This window comes from Dermacentor albipictus, chromosome 8 (assembly GCF_038994185.2).
Source record: "Dermacentor albipictus isolate Rhodes 1998 colony chromosome 8, USDA_Dalb.pri_finalv2, whole genome shotgun sequence".
Lineage (NCBI taxonomy): Eukaryota > Metazoa > Arthropoda > Arachnida > Ixodida > Ixodidae > Dermacentor > Dermacentor albipictus.
Genome location: NC_091828.1, coordinates 62,711,948 through 62,730,667, shown reverse-complemented (window position 1 = coordinate 62,730,667; position 18,720 = coordinate 62,711,948). Strand labels below are relative to the sequence as shown.

Genomic DNA, 18,720 nt, shown 5'->3' with positions numbered 1-18,720 from the left:
ATCTTCAGGATGTTCGGCGACGGCGCTGATTATTTGGTTGAATGTTCTGACGTCATTGCCATGTTACCTAATTCTTTCTTTCTTTCAAATTTTTTGTTTCCCATATGTATGTCACCGGACAGTCGGCAAAACTGATATTATAGACGACGCCTTGCGCTTTTTCTTCCGGTGGACGGTCTTTTGTTTGAAGGAGAACGATATTCAAAGTTTTTATAGATTTGTGTGCGACATTGAGGACTTTTTTTGTTCTCAATATTCGTCTCAGAGCTTCGCTGGCACTTTTGACGTATCGGATGGACACTCATTTCTGGGCTAGTGGCGAAGTCTACGGTTGAAGGTCCTGTAGTCCCTTTCTTGTAGTTGTTGTCTGGTGGTTTTTCGTAAGTGTTTGTGTAGCCATTTCTTTTAAAGTCCTTGAGAGCCATTCTCCTTTCTTTCTTTTGATCTCATTCCAATGAGCAATGAGTCTCGGCTCTTGTGAATAAAAAATTTAGAACAAATGGCTTGGGCTTTCACACATGATTAGGTTCGAAGTGAAACGACACGTGTGGTTTGGTTACCACTGGACTGCAAATTTAAGAGTCCCTTCAATTTTTATAACTTGTACAACCAGGAATCGGAGCAATCTGTTCTCTTCGCCCTCATGCGTGATCAGTACATCCGGGTTGACGGAATTGAAGTGGCTCTTCAGGTTTTCAAGTTCCCAATGCAGAGAAAAAAATTCCCGATCGTCGAGCGCCCCCAGCATCGGTCATCCCAGTCCATCAGCACCACCGCAGGCATCGCATCCTCTCCGCCCATCACTTGACCGGGAAGCACTTGACCGGAAAAGAATTCGTGGTCAAGTGTTTCCCCACTTTCCGCGTTCTCCCTTCATTTTTTCGAAGGATCTCTTAAAAGCTGCACCACGCTACGCTCTCAGAATACCCACCAGAAGAAGGAACTGAATCGGCGCCGAAACGTAGCGCTGATAAAATTCACTTATTTGACTGGAGTCCCTCGCGAAGTCCTAACGGTTCTTGCTGTATTTCACCTAGGGGTGAACACTTGTCCTTGAGCGTGTCTCTATGCTGTGTGATGCACATTTCTAATTTTTCGTGAGGCGTCTGACACAGCAATTAGCCACCTCAGGAGGGCGTCTTACTTACCGCGGCTGGAATTGCATCTTGATCTTCGTCACTGACGACGCAGTCTTTGAATAGGTCGTACTCGCCGATGTCAGCGTTTTCGTAGTCATCAATTTTTGGTTGGTACCAGCGGCCCTTCATTGTGAATGACACGCCAATGGGAACCTGAATGTTCTGCTGCTTCCGAAGACACTGCGCGAGCAGACCTGCTTCGACCTGCAGGAAAAAAGGGAGTCTGGTATATTACGGCGACAGCTCTACCTGTCGGTGTTGTATAGCATTTTTAATATATGTCTAGGTCCAGTTTAAATTGTAGAAAAGACGCATAGACGAGGGCTAGTTGCATTATGTAGGAATAAGGTTGGAGAGCATACACGACGTAACAGTATTTAGCAAACTAAACAGAACTAGTGTGGATAGTGCGTATAAATAAGGATAGGGTAGTGACAGGTTTCAGGGAAAGAGTAAAAGAAGGTTTTGGGAAACAGCCACATTTATGAGGATATGCTAAGCTATTCCCTTAAAAAATTGTTTATTGTACAACCTAAATCACTTTCACGTTGCCATATATATATGTTAGTGTGCTTTCTGTATCTATGTATGTTTATATCTAATTACTTTCCCGCCTTCCGCGGTCACTGGGTAGCCAGTGGTCCATCGTGGACATCGTGGTGTGCATTGTGGTGGGCATCGGCTTGCTGTGCTCGGGAAACCGGGCTTGAAACCAACCATTGCACCAAGTTCAGTCACCGAGTATGCGCAAGCAAAGAGGAAAGCTAAAGCAATAGAAGGCTGATAAATATATGGATAATTATGTCCGTAATGCATTTTGGCCTTCATGGCTCACTACTTTGTCTATTCATTATCACCTAAGCACGCATATACAGGAATCTCATCAACTCTAAACAAGAACGAAGTTCATATAAAGATGGAGGCTGGAATTTATATGGAACCATCGAGCAAGAAATGTCGCTGAAGACTTGACATTGAGAGGTATTCTTTGCTCGCTCACTCTTGATTGCAGCTCCTCAAGGTGCGAAATATACTGGTCATAGGATCCCTTGACAAAGGAGTGTACGGCCACAGAACCATTCCTTGATGCGTGCACCAAAGACAAGACGTCCTCCAAGCTTGAACATCCCGAGCCTCAGAACGCAGCTACAAAGCTCAGAAAGCCGAATATCGCACTGTTGTCTATATGCATGCTTCTGTGTGACACTTTGCTAATAATTTGCCTAAATAAATATCCATGATAGTTTTTTAAACACCGGATGAAAACCTAAGTGGCATATTTTTGGAAGATAATGTGGGAGAAAATTTATTGTAAATATTAAATAGGTTAAATATACAATAGGTTTAACAATCAGTATTGTGCCAGGTGGCCATACCGTGAGAATTACTATTTGGTTATTTATAGAAATCACCATAGCTGCTTTAGGTAACGATCATGCACTCGAGAAATTTATCTGCCTTGACACGGTGCAGATAAATGACGAATCTATGGACAAAAACTAATTTTTTGGCTCTGCTACCAAAATGCTCTTTTGATTTGCAAGATTTAGTGAAGCTTATTTGGGAAAGCAGTGACTTAAAAATCAACTTTACTGCAAGTGTGGTTCGTCACGTTGGTACCATCCACCCTGACATGACTGAATTATGCTAGGAATTACCACTTCGCTGAAAAAGCATTACGCGCGAATTGATGTAATCTCATATTTTCGGACAATATAGGGAAGTCATACAAATACCAAGTGGATCAATATACCTAGGTCAACTTTCATTGTAAAGCTGTACACCTCTGCTATCCAAGGAAATTTTCGTGTCGTTGTCGTGGTAAGAAAAAAACTCCACATACATGGGGCGATCCAAGAGATAATGCAATGCCAGGCTGAACCGCAGCGGTGGTGAAGCAGGCGTTAAGCACTCCCCATACGTGGGCCAATCTCGAAGACTGTGCAATACCGGCCCAACCAGCGGCGGTGCTGAAGCCGGCCTTAAGCACTCCCCATACATGGGCCGATCCCGAAGATAGTGCAATGCCGGCCCGACCCGCGGCGGAGGTGCATTTCGCTATTAGGGGCCCACAAACACAGCTTCGCTGGCCATCCTTCTTCACTGAGTGGACGGGCACTGAGTTCTTTTTTTTTAGTCAGTGATTTTACTCGTCTAAGGTTTATCTGCAGCAATATTGTGAGGACGAGATGGTTCTGCCGACGTAGAAGTGGGAAGTAATCCAAATCCGAGAGTGGTACCGGAAGAGCAGTCTCTTGATACTGAATGTAGGCTCAACACAATAGCTGCAGGAAGTGCTATGCAGAGTAGGGTGCCATCCAGAAGAAGCAGTAAGCATCGTTTATAGGAAATTGTGTTCATTAGAGATGCAGCCGAGAACTTGAAATGTGAAATAGAATTTATGGGACTTGTTGACAACAGTGGGCGCAGCATTACTGTGGTTATGCATTGTTGTGTCGATCTCGACTACACGCTTTTCTGTAGTGAGTGATTTTTCTTTTGTATTTAATACTTTCACAAATTATTGCATGATGATTTATAGTCTATGTCGATATTGTGTGTTGTTTTGTACAGGCAACACTTGCGCGTGACAGGCCCGATGAACCAAAAGAAAGGTGGTCGAGAGTACAAACATCACAATATTGTCAGTTAGGTCGCGCATGGTGCCTACTTCCCTTTCAGCACATAGGTTGCTGTGGTTTAGTTAAGCCAGCATTGAGGACCAGCTTGTTTACGGCTGTACTTCAGTCAATCGTTTTCACAGGTTTTTAACTCAAGACATGTAGCCCAAAACACTGTTATGTTCGCACCGTGCCTGTAGTCTGACGCCGAGAGAGGGTGATAGCCTAAATTTCCATAACTTTGATGATATGCATGCAAAAGATGTACTCACGAAAGTGTGCGCATGCGTAATTTTTTCACGCACACCTGGAGGAATCTTGTGAATGTTAGGTGGAAGCAGGACGCAGCGCAAAGATGGAATTTTGTTTTCTTGAAACGAGGTGTGTCCAAGCACAACAATGGCGTCTGGCATAAAAACAGACCTGAAAATGTCAAGAGACTGGTCTCGTGAGGTGATCAGAGCATGGACAGGTGGCTCTAGCAAGGCAATTAAATGTAAAGGCGTTCGGGCGTAAAGTTCACAAATTCCACGCATGCATGCCCCTATAATGATGATATTTTCTTGTAAAAAACTCTCAAATCAAAAGGACCCTAGCCAAGAATGCTTGGGGTTGAACCCTGTTGTTCAGGAAAGAAATACATTGAACTAATAGGATGTGTCTAAGTCACTCTAAAGACCACGTGTTTTCTCACAAACTGTAGAAGTAGCTCTAGCCCAAAATGTTTTTCACTGAAGAGCATATTCTAGATTGATCAGATTCACATATATTCCCATGATAAGAAGCGGCTGTTTTTCGTCTACAGATAAAATATCTAAAAACGAGGCAGGCTGCAGAGCGACAGAGGGCTGCGTTATTTTTATTTCTGGAAATGAGTAAAAAATAGAATTTTCGCTTAGGGCTACCGTCATCTCGCCCGAATTTCGCCACATTGCATTTTTTTATTACCATAGTTCCAAATACAACATCGCCACATTACTTGCCTGGTTTCGCAGTAAAATTGCCAAGTTGGTTTTTCGTAGAGTTCTTATGTTCTCCATTTGACGTAGTATTTCTGCGGAAACCCGCAAGGTGGAGAGAAGTTACCTCAATATAGTCTCAATTGCACATTACCCCCCCCTTCGCCCCACGGATACCGGAATCCACTCTCGAAAGCCATGCTTCATATACAGAAGATGCCAGAAGTGCCATAGCTGCCATTTTTTTACCGTAACCCCCGCAGAGTGGCATAGCCGAACGCCACCTGTCCTTTTTTTTTCTGAGAAGGTCGGCGTGTAAGGTACCCCACCTTATAGAAGAAATCGCGACCATAATACGAGATTTTCCTGAAATATTTTAGCAAGAACCGAGCATCGGGAAGCTTGAAGTCTTGGTATTTACCTTTGCACTGAAAAAGCGATTCATTATATTGTACAAAGGTTGTTCCTATTCGTACTACAACTATCTTGGCCGTAATCCATTCTGGCGCTGCGTTCTTACAAGGCTTTTTAAAGGTGTACGGAGTGTTAAGTGCTAAAAACGCAACCATGTTTTATAATCGTTATGATAAAAATGATGGGAAGGGTTTCATTTTGACGCAGAAGGAGGTCACGGAAAAAAAAATGTGTTACGTTCCTTGTGTTCATATCTAAGACAATTCATCAGATTCTAATTCGCTGCTTGCATACCAGCGCAAGCAAAATGTATAAAGTGTGCAACGAAGGTACCACAAATACATGTATTTCAAGTTTCAAGGTCACCTGTGTATGCAACGAATTAGAAGAAAAATCTGCTCACGTTCGCTGGTTATCTTTTTTTAATGTGTGCTGTTCGCCCATTAAAAAGTGTTGCAGGAAAAAGCGTTAGAATTGGCCTCACTTCTACAATTTTCGCAGATTTCTTAGGATTAGACAAAAATTTGCAACAGACTTCAATATATGCAGAGCTAAACAATATCGTCACCTTAAAAATGAAAAAAAAGAGCTGGAGCACCGCAACCCTCAATTATGACTGCGCCAACTGAACTCTGGGGCGAGTGCGTGCTAATTTTGCATTCCATATAAGGTTTATGAAAGCACAGAGTGCAAAGCTAGATTCACGATATAAAAAATTGTCATCTGCCTTACTGCACAATGAAGTTGCAATGGATGCCCACATTATTTCATTAGAGGGAAGTATTCGCAATAGCAGAAAAGTTGACCCTGGTACTTTGATCGATCCCTGGAGCTCTAACGTTATTATGAGGTGGTCTATCTACTTTACGAGCTCCCATGATGAGTAGGAGATTGCCAGAACAGGTAGAATTATTTAAATATGTCCAATCGTTTTGACGAAGCCCACGATCTTTTTAGTTTGGTTGAGCACTCGGGTGGATTAATTTCCTTTTTATGTCACAGTAGCCTTACTAATAACTGCGGAACAGCTACTCACGCTGCTTCCTGACCCATCAAATCACAGCCGGTGGGCAAAGGGCTGTAGAAACCAAGGAAGGTGTAGGAGGCGACTCTTTTTGTCGGTGATGGCAGTGAGAATTCCGCTGCTTCCTGGCGGGCATGTCAGAGATTGCTTTAACAAGCTTCCGGTGCGATGTGCAAACACTTGCTATGTGCTTATCAAGTGGCCGCGTAGATCAAGATTTTAACATAGGTTAGATCATAGTGCGAATATCAACCAGAGCAAGCCAAGCCGCAGTCCCTTACAAAAATGACTTTAGTGTTTGTAAAGAAAGAATATGGACTTTTTATAGAGGACCATGCCTTTCTATTGATTTGAACTTTTGCTGATACAAAGTCTATACACTGTCTATAGACGAAGCTCGATAAAGTTTCTATTTCTTTTTGTTTATTCGCAGTCTATAGACGGTCTATAGAAAAAAGTCGATATGGTGTTTGTTTCTTTTTTGTCTACTTCCCCACAACAGACACCTCTAGACGAAAGTGCATACAGACTCTATTTATTTTTATATATTGTTTGCCTGTAGATTTTCTATATACGAACGTCGATAAGATTTCTCTTTCTTTTTGTGTATTTGCAGTCTATAGAGGGTCTCTAGAAAAAAATCGATAAAGTGTTTGTTTCTTTTTGCTTACTTACTCTCTACACACTACCTATAGACAAAGTCGATAAGATTTCCATTTCTTGTTGTCTATTCGCAGTCTATAGAAAAAAGTCGATAAAGTGTTTTTTTTCCTTTTTTGTCTACTTCCGCTCTATAGAGTCTACTTCCGCTCTACCTATAGACGAAAGGCGATAAGATTTCTATTTCTTTCGCAGTCTGTAGACGAACTACAGAAAAAAAGTCGATATGACGTTTGTTTCTTTTTTGACTACTTCTCCTCTGTACACGACCTATAGGCATAAGTTGAGACAGCCTCTATTTATTTTTGTCTATTCCCACTCAATGCAGTTCTGCAAACACGCACATGCACACATTCATGTACACACACACACATACACACACACACACACACACACACATATATATATATATATATATATATTTATACTGCTGCGAGACCGGCCGCTCGAGTCACATTAAGTGTAATCGCGGGCTTCTTCACGCTCGGAAAAACACTTCTATGGAGCATGTGTTGAGCAACAGAAAGCTGTATCGGGAGTTTCTGATGGTGCTCTACAATTTTATTATTCAGAATATTCATCTAATTAAAGCAATTGAGAGATTAATTAACACTAATTAAGTAATAAGGGGAAGCAAAAAAATAATCTGAGTGTCTCCAAACGATGGCAATCAACATTACCTTGTTTCTCTACAGCTACGTGACATTTGCATATCTTAAAATCTGGCTCAAATGAAGTGAAACACCCGTATACTTCTTTGCTATTCGAAATATTTTGCACGGTTTCCTATATCTCCGCCGATGATCACCATAGAGTAGGACGTCACCAAAGGTCATGTTAACTAGCGCGAGCTTCCCGTATACCAATTGTGGTAAGGCGTGAGATGAAGCATGAAACAGCCGGTGCTGTAAAATTTCTATTGCTTCAGGTTTACTCTATAGACTGACAATAGACAGACATCTTTAATCTGGGCCCAACCCGTGTATGCTGTAGTCAAGTGCAGGTACCGGTGGATAATACGGAGTTACGTTTGATATAAGCCTCTGAAGTTGTGTACTACTCAGACTGCTCTAGAGCCTACTTTTAGACTTTAGTATACATATAGTGTAGACCTCCGCATATGTTAACCACGTGATATGATCTACGTAGTCGCTCTCGGTAATGCCAAAGCAGTCATCACAGTTGTTATAGCATGATTTTTGCAGCAGTAGAATAAAGAAAGCAAAACGCCGATCCCTTTGTGATATTAGATGTTATGAACGCCAACTTCAGCTGCAAGTGGATTCCAAAGAGGCATCAGGCTAACAGCACAGAGAGTCGTAATGTTGGTAGCTGACAACGCGGATTTTGGAGTGTGCGATGAACCGATGTAGCGCATATGATGTGCGTGTTGTGTGTCGTCCGATAGTCAGATGCTTTTCACATTGTCTTCATATCTAGACTGCATCACTAACATCGGGTGGTTTTTGTTGACTGATATCCTGCACTATAATCTCATCAAAGTTTCTCGTTTACTTAAAATATGTGCCACATTCTCTGAGCCCACCCAGTATTTCGCAGGTGGTATACCTGCGCGGCCACGCATATTAGTACCTCAGTGCTGTACTGATTGCTTTGGCCTATCATCGGAACGGAAAATTAGCGCTAACATACGTGCGGGCACCACATTTGGCGGTACGCTGGAAGATATGCTACAAATGCGCTGTATTACTCATTGTCGCTGGCGATAATGCAAGCGTCTGAAGGGCCCTGTAACGGCTTTTACAAACCATACCATAGAATAAAACATTGTATAATGGCACTCATTTGTATTAACAAGCAGCCATTAGTCATAGTCAAGCCGCACGAAGTATTGACAGGGACGGTTTGAGCAAATATATTAAGCTGCTTAATGAACACACAAGGAATACACACTTCATATTTTTGCCTCGTATTGCTGCATCTACTTATTTGCAGCATACACCTGCAGCACCTTTGGGACTAATCACAAAAAGGTCAATGCCAGCCTGGTGACCATGCTTGCCGAGGTGAAGTAGTGTAAATAGTTAGTTTCTTTCCATAATAGCATAAGACATGTATTTAAGAAATTCTTCTATTATATCGCGCAATAAAAACAGTTAATTCATTGGCGGTTCACTTGTGTTCTTTCTTGCACTGCATAATTCAGTGCTTCACTTCTTTCTGTTTGCGCAACATATATGAATACAGCTGCTTCAGGAGCATTATTATTCTACTAACGTTAATGCATAAGTGCAGATGAAAAGCAACAGGTGCACAATATTTTCAAAATTCAAAATTTTTTGCTACCATATGTTAACAAAAATGTAAACTAAATTGTAGATAGCGGATAGCTATGGACTTTAATCGACATTAATGCACACTAATCAGCCGTTATATCCCATCATATACCTTAATCCACCTTGATCACCCATAGTGCACCTTTATCGAGCCTAATGAACTTTAACTCACCGCAATCCTTCTTAATACAGCTTAACGATTCCAATCTACCATAATCCATCTACTAATGAAACATGAACTTTTCTAATGATAAATAATATCTTATAAACTGCTCAACATGCTTTGCTTCAGTTCTGAGCTTCCTTGGGAGACCTTATAGTTTCTGTACCTCACAACGCGACCTTGGAACATGGAGATCTAACGCTTTCGTCTTAATAAGCTTGCCTTGGTTTAGCACTTTTTTATATGTAATTGGCTAACAGGAGGCCAGGAGCACACTAATATGGAAAAGGTTTCGATGGGACCGAACCAGCGCAGGGAAAAGGGATAACCGGATAAAAAGTGTGGTGCCAGCGTGTGCGAATGGTCGGCTTCCCCTTGCTTAGCTTGAGGTGACGGGTCGAAAATCGCGACGGTGTGCAAAGGACGGTTCCGAATGCCGCAAAGACGCATCCTCAGCGAAGAAGAATTGGCAGCGCGATGACTATGACTAAACGTGCCTAAAAAGCTCAATAACTTTATAAAGCCAGGCAAAAAGCTTTATTATATGCAAAAAGACCCATCTTCTCCAGCAGGTGGGAGTAGCCAGTGCCTGAGCGATCGGCGTGCAGCCATCTCCTATTCCTTTGGGAACGAAGCAGCCTCCAGCTATTCAGAAAAAGATCAGTATTGTTCGGCACAATAATGCATCTTGAAGGCGTGCACGTCTCTTTGACGCGATAAGATTTCGCGGTTTTTTTATCGTCATTTGACCGACCCGCTAAGTGGGTGCAGCCCGAAAACGTTCGAAAAGAGCAGAGGGCTAATAACGAAATGGCGTCGAATCAGAAATAAATTTAACGCTATAGCACAAAAGGCCCATTGTCACAGAAAATCTGGCGTCAACGTCCGGCATCGGCTTCCAGTGAGCGAAAACTGCAGTATATATTTAGGTATATGCATATACCATGCCTTGGTTTATAACATGCAGTGTATGCGGGTTATATTGCGACATTATCTCACTAAACTTGCAGGCATCTTGCCTTACATTCTTGACAAGGTTATTCCTCAGAACTTGGAGAATAACAGCCCACAAGCTAATGTCGTAAATAAAACACTCAAAGTGCGTACCTTTATGTTACAACTTCTCAGACTTCTCAGAGGAGTGTGAAACAACAACAGAAACCGTAAAATGTAATTTTCTTGGCGTGGATTTTCACTACCTTGCGATCGCCCCACGCAAGAGGCTGCGTTTCTGCCAGAAAGCTCGCCTTCATCCATAGTGCTAAGCATTATGTTACAAAAAGTAAGCATTATGACTACAAAAGCTACAGTTGTCGGGAAATGTGAGAAGCAGTCAGGGATCTTTCAATGTTATCGCGTTCCACTCTTAAAGGCGACCGTTAAGGGCCCTCCAACTTGTTTCTTTAGTTTGGTCTAATCATACATAATCAGTATGCACACGTCATGTCAAATAGGGACCTATGATCGTTTTCGTGATTTCGGATAACCGGCAGATGAAATGAGGGTTGGCCGAAATTGTTTTGCCAATCGGAGAGGGTTGGTTGCAGTATTGGAAAAGTTTGGAATAGCTTTACGTCACTGCAGCGCCCGAGGTTGACGTTCTAAGCTTACTGCGACCGTATGACGCGCTCAAACAGGGACTTGACACAAGCTACTCTGAAATAGACGCTTATGAGTTTTTGCCTGCTATAGATTTTGAAGTTTCTAAGCACCCTTAAATTGTTCAAGGTGTATATCTTGCACGCAGCACCAATCTTGAAACCCGAAAAGAAAAATTAATGTGTGCACCAAGGGTTTTCTGCTCACGAATGCACTCATTTTTAATCTTTTCACATAAATTAAGGCTGAAAAAAGGCTCGAAAAAGGAAAAAGAGAGCGTAGGTATAGTTCCTTGACTCAATTGGTCGTGCGGACGGCTTGGCCAGTTCTCATCAGTAGCCTAGATTGGAAACGGGTGCCGTGCCGTAAAAGATCACGCAGACAAACCTACGATGACGGTACTAGTGTGCGAATAGCCGAAACGCGTCAGGTATGAGGCGTGTCCTGCAGCCAAGCTCCTCACTAGCGTTTCCTTACGGACACGCTGCGTTTTCAGGCGGTTTCGCAGCAAAGTCCGCGCATGTCTAGGTAGGCGTTGAAAAGGTTCATTAAAGGGCGCCTCACGACAAGTGGCAGATGCCAAGAGGCCAGGAGGGTGCGGATTTAGTGGCCCCTACCAATATGGTGTCAACGAGTATCATTAAAGTGTAGCACATCACCACTGACGCATACCCGCGAAAACAGACCGCACGTTAAAATGCACTACCTTCACCATCGTACTACATAGCTAGACGGCGTCATTTCCGGTGAATGTGTGAGTAACTAAAGGCAGCAGATGATAAATGCAGTAGATCCAACGAGTTCGAATCTATGTTTGATGTATTGCCGCTACCTTGACAGAACTGACAGGCACTCGGTGCAATACGGTCCCACATGCTAGGCATGCTGGATGGCTCCCAGAAGAAGACAATTGCAAAGGTGCCAGGACAGCTTTATAAAAGATCTATAGCCGAGACCGAAGTCTCTATGGCTTTGTCTGTGACAAACTGGTGGAGTTGGTGGGTACGCGCCTATGTACTCTGACCGCGAGAAACTGGAAGCGGACAACCTAAGCTAAAGGCGACGGCCTGCAAGATCTGCCGAGGATGTCCACCACAACCGCAAGCCTGACACAGGAGACATACGGTACGAGACAGCCTCCTGCGTCACTGGTTCTACACACGCCACGCTGGCCGCCACCATTACATGGTGAGCCTTTTGAGGACGTGGAAGACTGGCTCGATGACTTCGATCATGTGGCTGATGTCAATTATTGGAAGGAACAGAAAAAGTTAAGGCACGTGTACTTCGCCCTAGACGACTATGCTCGAACATGGTTCGCTAACCACGAGCCATTCATCACCACCTGGAAAGAATTACAACGGCAGATACGCGACACGTACAGTAGTCCCACAAGAAAAGAGCGAGCAGGGCAAGCGCTTCAGAGTAGGGCTCAAAAGCCGAATGAAAGCCTAGACATATTCGTAGAGGACATGTGGCGGCTGTAAGAGGACAAGGCGGCCAGCAACAGTAGCTGAGTTCGTATGGGAGGCGACAACAATGGAGCGAGCCCTTCAGCAACGCTCCTCGGTTTACCATTGCCAAATCAGCCTGGGATCAGCACCTTCTCTCTGGTTTCCCTGTGACACAAATACGGTTCGAGAGCTTAGTCCATAGTTTCCTGTGTGAGGAGCTCGATCCACTACAGCGAGTGCGATTTCAACCCACCGTAACATCCCTCACAGATATCGTCCGCGAAGAAGTCCAACAGGTGGCACAGCCATTCGTACAAACCAGACCTGAAGCCACCCCCGTACTGACTTATGCGCAAGCAGTGAGGCTACCTGCACAACCCGTGAACCACGGTAACCCGCCTTCTTCTGAAGAACCGCTGTGCCACTTCCAGGGCCCAGCTTGACATACAAATATGTACGGGTCCAAGAGCCCCCGAATAAATACGCGAAAGTCAGACGTGTGGCGCACGCCTAACTATCAGCCACTCTGCTTCCACTGTGGCCAAGCGGGCCACTTGTATCTTGCCTGCTGCTGTCAAAGAATATGACTGCAGGGCTACCACCCCGGCGCTCGTCGCCCACGTGGGGGGGGGGGGAGTTTCCCGAAAGAAATTCAGCAATATCTGGCCAGCCAACCTTCGTTGCCGTGTGCCCAGTTCCCATCCGTTGATTAGTGCCTGCCAACGACCCGATCTCTGTCTCCGTAGAGGCGCCAGTTACTATCACCACCTCTTCGACGATCGGTGTCACCTAGTCGCTACACTACGTTCTCCGTTTCCGTGGGCAACCGGCCCACGAGTCTAAGTCGGGGAAACTAAGAACAGCGACCTCCGGGGGTGGGGCCACTGCCCAACGCACTTCATGTGACCTCCGCTGCGATACCGCGACGAGGACGATAACGATGACGACAACGACGACGACAACGATGACGACAACGAGGACGACAACGACGACTTCGCACCTTTGGCACCTTCCTGCGAAAACCGTGAAACTAATTCCGCTGACATACTCGTTTCTGTAGATAACCACCCGGTAACTGCTCTTGTCAAAACTGGTGCCGAGTATTCTGTCATGAGCGGACAACTGGCTACTGCACTTCGCTAGGTGACGACACCGTGCCCAGGACCTAAGCTCCGTACAGCCGGCGGTCATGTTCTCACGCCGATCGACAAATGCACTGCGAGGATAAAAATTCGTGAGGCTAAATTTCTCGGTTCACTTATACTGACAGAGTGCTCTAGGCAGGTCATACTCGACATGGACTTTCTTCGGAAGTACGGCGCAAACATAAACCTTCGCGAGCTACTTTCACTTTTTGGAGCGTATATGCAACTCATTCGGACGACTATCACCCACAGTCCACAGTGTTACGCGTTTCGGGGGACTGCGCTACTTTACCACCCCGGGCTACTGAGTAGATCACCGTAGAAACAGTCGGTGATCCTCCCCATCTCGGAATCGCTGAAGGCAATCTTTCAGCCTTGTTGACTCGACAGGTTTACGTAGCCCGCGGCATCTTGCAGCTGTCGTCACGGAGTGCTCGAATTCCAACTGTGACGTACCAGCCAACAGCTATATTGATGCGAATTTTAAATTATCAGGCGAACAACAAGCTAGCATTCGAAGCCATTTACAATCGTTTGCGGGCTGTTTCGCTTCAACATCGAAGGTCATCATCATCATCGTCATCATCAGCCTGCTTACGCCCACTGCAGGGCAAAGGCCTCTCCCATATTTCTCCAACAACCCCGGTCATGTACTAATTGTGGCCATGCCGTCCCTGCAAACTGCTTAATCTCATCCGCCCACCTAACTTTCTGCCACCCCTGCTACGCTTCCCTTCCCTTGGGATCCAGTCCGTAACCCTTAATGACCATCGGTTATCTTCCCTCCTCATTACATGTCCTGCCCATGCCCATTTCTTTTTCTTGATTTCAACTAAGATGCCTATAACTCGCGTGTGTTCCCTGACCTAATCTGCTCTTTTCTAATCCCTTAACGTTACACCTATCATTTTTCTTTCCATAGCTCGTTGCGTCGTCCTCAATTTGAGTAGAACTCTTTTCGTAAGCCTCCAGGTTTCTGCCCCGTAGGTGAGTACTGGTAAGACACAGCTATTATACACTTTTCTCTTCAGGGATAATGGCAACCTGCCGTTCATGATCTGAGAATGCCTGCCAAACGCACCCCAGCCCATTCTTATTCTTCTGATTATTTCGGTCTCATGATCCGGATCCGCCGTCACTACCTGCCCTAAGTAGATGTATTCCCATACGACTTCCAGTGCCTCGCTGCCTATTCTAAATTGCTGTTCTCTTCCTAGACTGTTAAACATTACTTTAGTTCTGTGCAGAATAATTTTTAGACCCACTCTTCTGCTTTGCCTCTCCAGGTCAGTGAGCATGCATTACGATTGGTCCCTTGAGTTACTAAGCAAGGCAATATCATCAGCGAATCGCAAGTTACTAAGGTATCCTCAATTAACTTTTATCCCCAATTCTTCCCAATCCAGGTCTCTGAATACCTCCTGTAAACATGCTGTGAATAGCACTGGAGAGATCGTATCTCCCTGCCTGACGCCTTTCTTTATTGGCATTTTGTTACTTGCTTTATGGAGGGCTACGGTGGCTGTGGAGCCGCTATAGATATCTTTCAGTATTTTTACATATGGCTCGTCTACACCCTGATTCCGTAATGCCTCTATGACTGCTGAGGTTTTGACAGAATCAAACACTTTCTCGCAGTCAATGAAAGCTATATATATAAGGCTTGGTTATATTCCGCACATTTCTCTATCACCTGATTGATAGTGTGAATATGACCTATTGTTGAGTAGCCTTTACGGAATCCTGCCTGGTCCTTTGCATGACAGAAATCTAAGGTGTTCCTGATTCTATTTGCGATTACCTTAGTAAATAGAGTGTAAGCAACGGACAGTAAGCTGATCGGTCTATAATTTTTCAAGTCTTTGGCGTCTCCATTCTTATGAATTAGGATTATGTTAGCGTTCTTCCAAGATTCCGGTGCGCTCGAGGTGATGAGGCATAGCGTATACAGGGTGGCCAGTTTTTCTAGAACAATCTGTCCACCATCCTTCAACAAATCTGCTGTTACGTGATCCTCCCCAGCTGCCTTCCCCCTTTGCATATCTCCCAAGGCTTTCTTTAGTTCTTCCGGCGTTACCTTTGGGATTTCGAATTCCTCTAGACTATTTTCCCTTCCATTATCGCCGTGGGTGCCACTGGTACTGTATAAATCTCTATAGAACTCCTCAGCCACTTCAACTATCTCATCCATATTAGTAATGATATTGCCGGCCTTGTCTCTTAACGCATGCATCTGATTCTTGCCAATTCCTAGTTTCTTCTTCACTGTTTTTAGGCTTCCTCCGTTCCTGAGAGCATGTTCAATTCTATCCATATTACACTTCCTTATGTCAGCTGTCTTACGCTTGTTGATTAACTTCGAAATTTGTGCCAGTTCTATTCTAGCTGTAGGGTTAGAGGCTTTCATACATTGGCGTTTCTTGATCAGATCTTTGGTCTCCTGTGATAGTTTGCTGGCATCCTGCTTGATGGAGTTACCACCGACTTCCATTGCTCACTCCTTAATGATGCCCACAAGATTGTCGTTCAATGTTTCAATACTAAGGTCATTTTCCTGAGTTAAAGCCGAACACCTGTTCTGTAGCTTGATCTGGAATTCTTCTATTTTCCCTCTTACCGCTAACTCATTTATCGGCTTCTTATGTACTAGTTTTTTCCGTTCCCTCCTCAGGTCTAGGCTAATTCGAGCTCTTACCATCCTGTGGTCACTGCAGCGCACTTTGCCGAGTACGTCCACATCTTGTATGATGCCAGGGTTAGCTCAGAGTATGAAGTCTATTTCATTTCTAGTCTCGCCGTTCGGGCTCTTCCACGTCCACTTTCGGCTATCCCGCTTGCGGAAGAAGGTATTCATTATTCTCATATTGTTCTGTTCCGCAAACTCTACTAATAACTCTCCCCTGCTATTCCTAGCGCCTATGCCATATTCCCCCACTGCCTTGTCTCCAGCCTGCTTCTTGCCTACCTTGGCATTAAAGTCGCCCATTAGTAGAGTGTATTTAGTTTTCACTCTACCCATCGCCGATTCCACGTCTTCATAGAAGCTTTCGAGTTCCTAGACATCATGACTGGATGTAGGGGCGTAGACTTGTACAATCTTCATTTTGTACCTATTATTAAGTTTCACAGCAAGACCTTCCACCCTCTCGTTAATGCTATAGAATTCCTGTATGTTACCAGCTATATTCTTATTAATCAGGAATCCGACTCCTAATTCTCTTCTCTCCGCTAAGCCCCTGTAGCACAGGACGTGCCCGCTTTTAGCACTGTATATGCTTCTTTTGGCCTCCTAACTTCACTGAGCCCTATTATATCCCATTTACTTCCCTCTAATTCCTCCAATAGCACTGCTAGACTCGCCTCACTAGATAACGTTCTAGCGTTAAATATTGCCAGGTTCATATTCCATTGGCGGCCGGTCCGGAGGTCAACCTAATGCCTATTGCGAAACACAGATTACAAATCCCAATGAAACACCCATGCGCCAACGTGCCTACCGTGTTTCTCGTAAAGAGCAAGACACCATCCGAAATCAGGTCCAACAAATGCTTACCAACGACATCATGCAGCCCTCCACAAATCCATGGGCGTCACCTGTGGTTCTAGTGGAGAAAAAGACGGTAGACGGCGTTTTTGCGTTGACTATCGCCAGCTTAACAACGTTACGAAGAAGGACGTTTATCCCCTTCCCCGCATCCACGACTCGTTGGACCCCCTTCGACATGCTCCATACTTTTCATCGATGTACCTTCGCAGCGCCTACTGGCAAATAGACGTTGATGACCATGACCTTAAGAAAACCGCATTTATTACGCCGGTACGCCTATACTTTTTGATTGTGCTTCCTTTCGGAATGTGCTCTGCGCCTGCTACACTTCAGTGCATGACGGATACGGTTCTATCAGGTCTCAAGTAGCAGTCATGCCTTGTCTATTTAGATCATGTCGTTGTGCTTTCAGAAACTTTTCAGCAGCACCTCCAGCGCTTACAAGCACCTCGTGACGCAGCTCGCACTGCTGGCCGGTCTTTAAAGGCTAAAAAATGCCATTTAGGGCATGAGGAAGTCAAAATTTTAAGCCATCTCGTCAGATACGAAGGCATTTGAGTCGACCCTGACAAAACCATTGCTGCTGCTTCATTTCCAGCACCTTCGAACAAACACGAACTCCGCCGTTTTCTAGGGCTTTGCGCATATTATCGACGCTTCGTGGCTAACTTTTCATGGATCACTGAACTTTTGCAACGGGTAACAAAGGATCATTTTCCGTTTGTCTGGCAGCAAGACCAACAAGAGACCTTCTGTGAACTCCAGAAACGTCTGCACACACCTCCATTTCTAGGACGCTTTAACGAAGATAGTGACACTGAGTTGCATACGGATGCGAGAAACGTTAGCCTTGGTGTCGTCCTCGTACAGTGGCAAAATGGAGACGAGCGCGTCATTGCGTACGCACGCCGCGCTTTGTCTCCAGCTGAAAGGAACTATTCCACTACGGAGAAGGACTGCTTGACCGTTGTGTGGGCAATTGCTAAGTTCCGAGCATATTTGTCCGGCAGATCGTTTCGAGTTGTGACAAACCACTATTAATTGTGCTGGCTCGCCAATATGAAGGATGCATGGGGCCATCATGCACGCTGGAGTCTTCTCGTGCAAGAATACGATATCACGATAGTGTTCGAGTCCGAGCGTAAGCACACCAACGGCGACTGCCTGTCACGTGCTCCACTTCAACCATCGTCATTCCACGTTGATGAAGAGGACGTATTTCTTTCCATTATCACAGTATCATCCATCAGCAAGCAACAGCGCGATGATACAGAACTCCGGCCTTTCATCGATTACCATGAGAACCGTCTACCGGAGCCGCCTCGTATGTTCGTCGACAAGTTATCCTCGTTTTTTTCTCCGCGATGGCGTTCTCTACAACTGAGTTTTCACTCGACCGCAACCGCCTGCCTCCTTGTAGTGCCGTCGTCGCTACGTGCCGTCTTCACGACGAGCCATCTTCGGGCTACTTGGGATTCGCACGGACGTTATCACGCATACGCCGAAAGTTCTTCTGGCCTAACCTTCACCGCTACGTAAAGCAATACACGAAGGCATGCCACAACTGCCAGAGACGCAAGACACCCCTCATGCGTCCCGCTGGACTTCTCCATCCCAAGGATCCTCCACGGATCCCTTTTCAGCAGATTGGCATATATTTTCTTGGACCATTCCCCACGTCGAGGGCTGGTAACCATT

The 18,720-nt window shown here is 44.9% G+C and overlaps 1 protein-coding gene across 2 annotated transcripts in view; it reads right to left on the bottom strand.

Moving 5' to 3' along the window:
• Window positions 1-18,720, bottom strand: part of LOC135921780 (uncharacterized) — a 132,395-nt gene that overhangs the window by 12,183 nt on the left and 101,492 nt on the right. For both annotated transcript variants that reach the window (XM_070523491.1, XM_070523492.1), the window contains exons 12-13: window positions 4,033-4,183; window positions 1,149-1,343 (exon numbers count right to left, since the gene is read on the bottom strand). In XM_070523491.1, coding sequence (XP_070379592.1) covers window positions 1,149-1,343; window positions 4,033-4,183 — 346 coding nt within the window. The remainder of the gene's footprint in view (window positions 1-1,148; window positions 1,344-4,032; window positions 4,184-18,720) is intronic.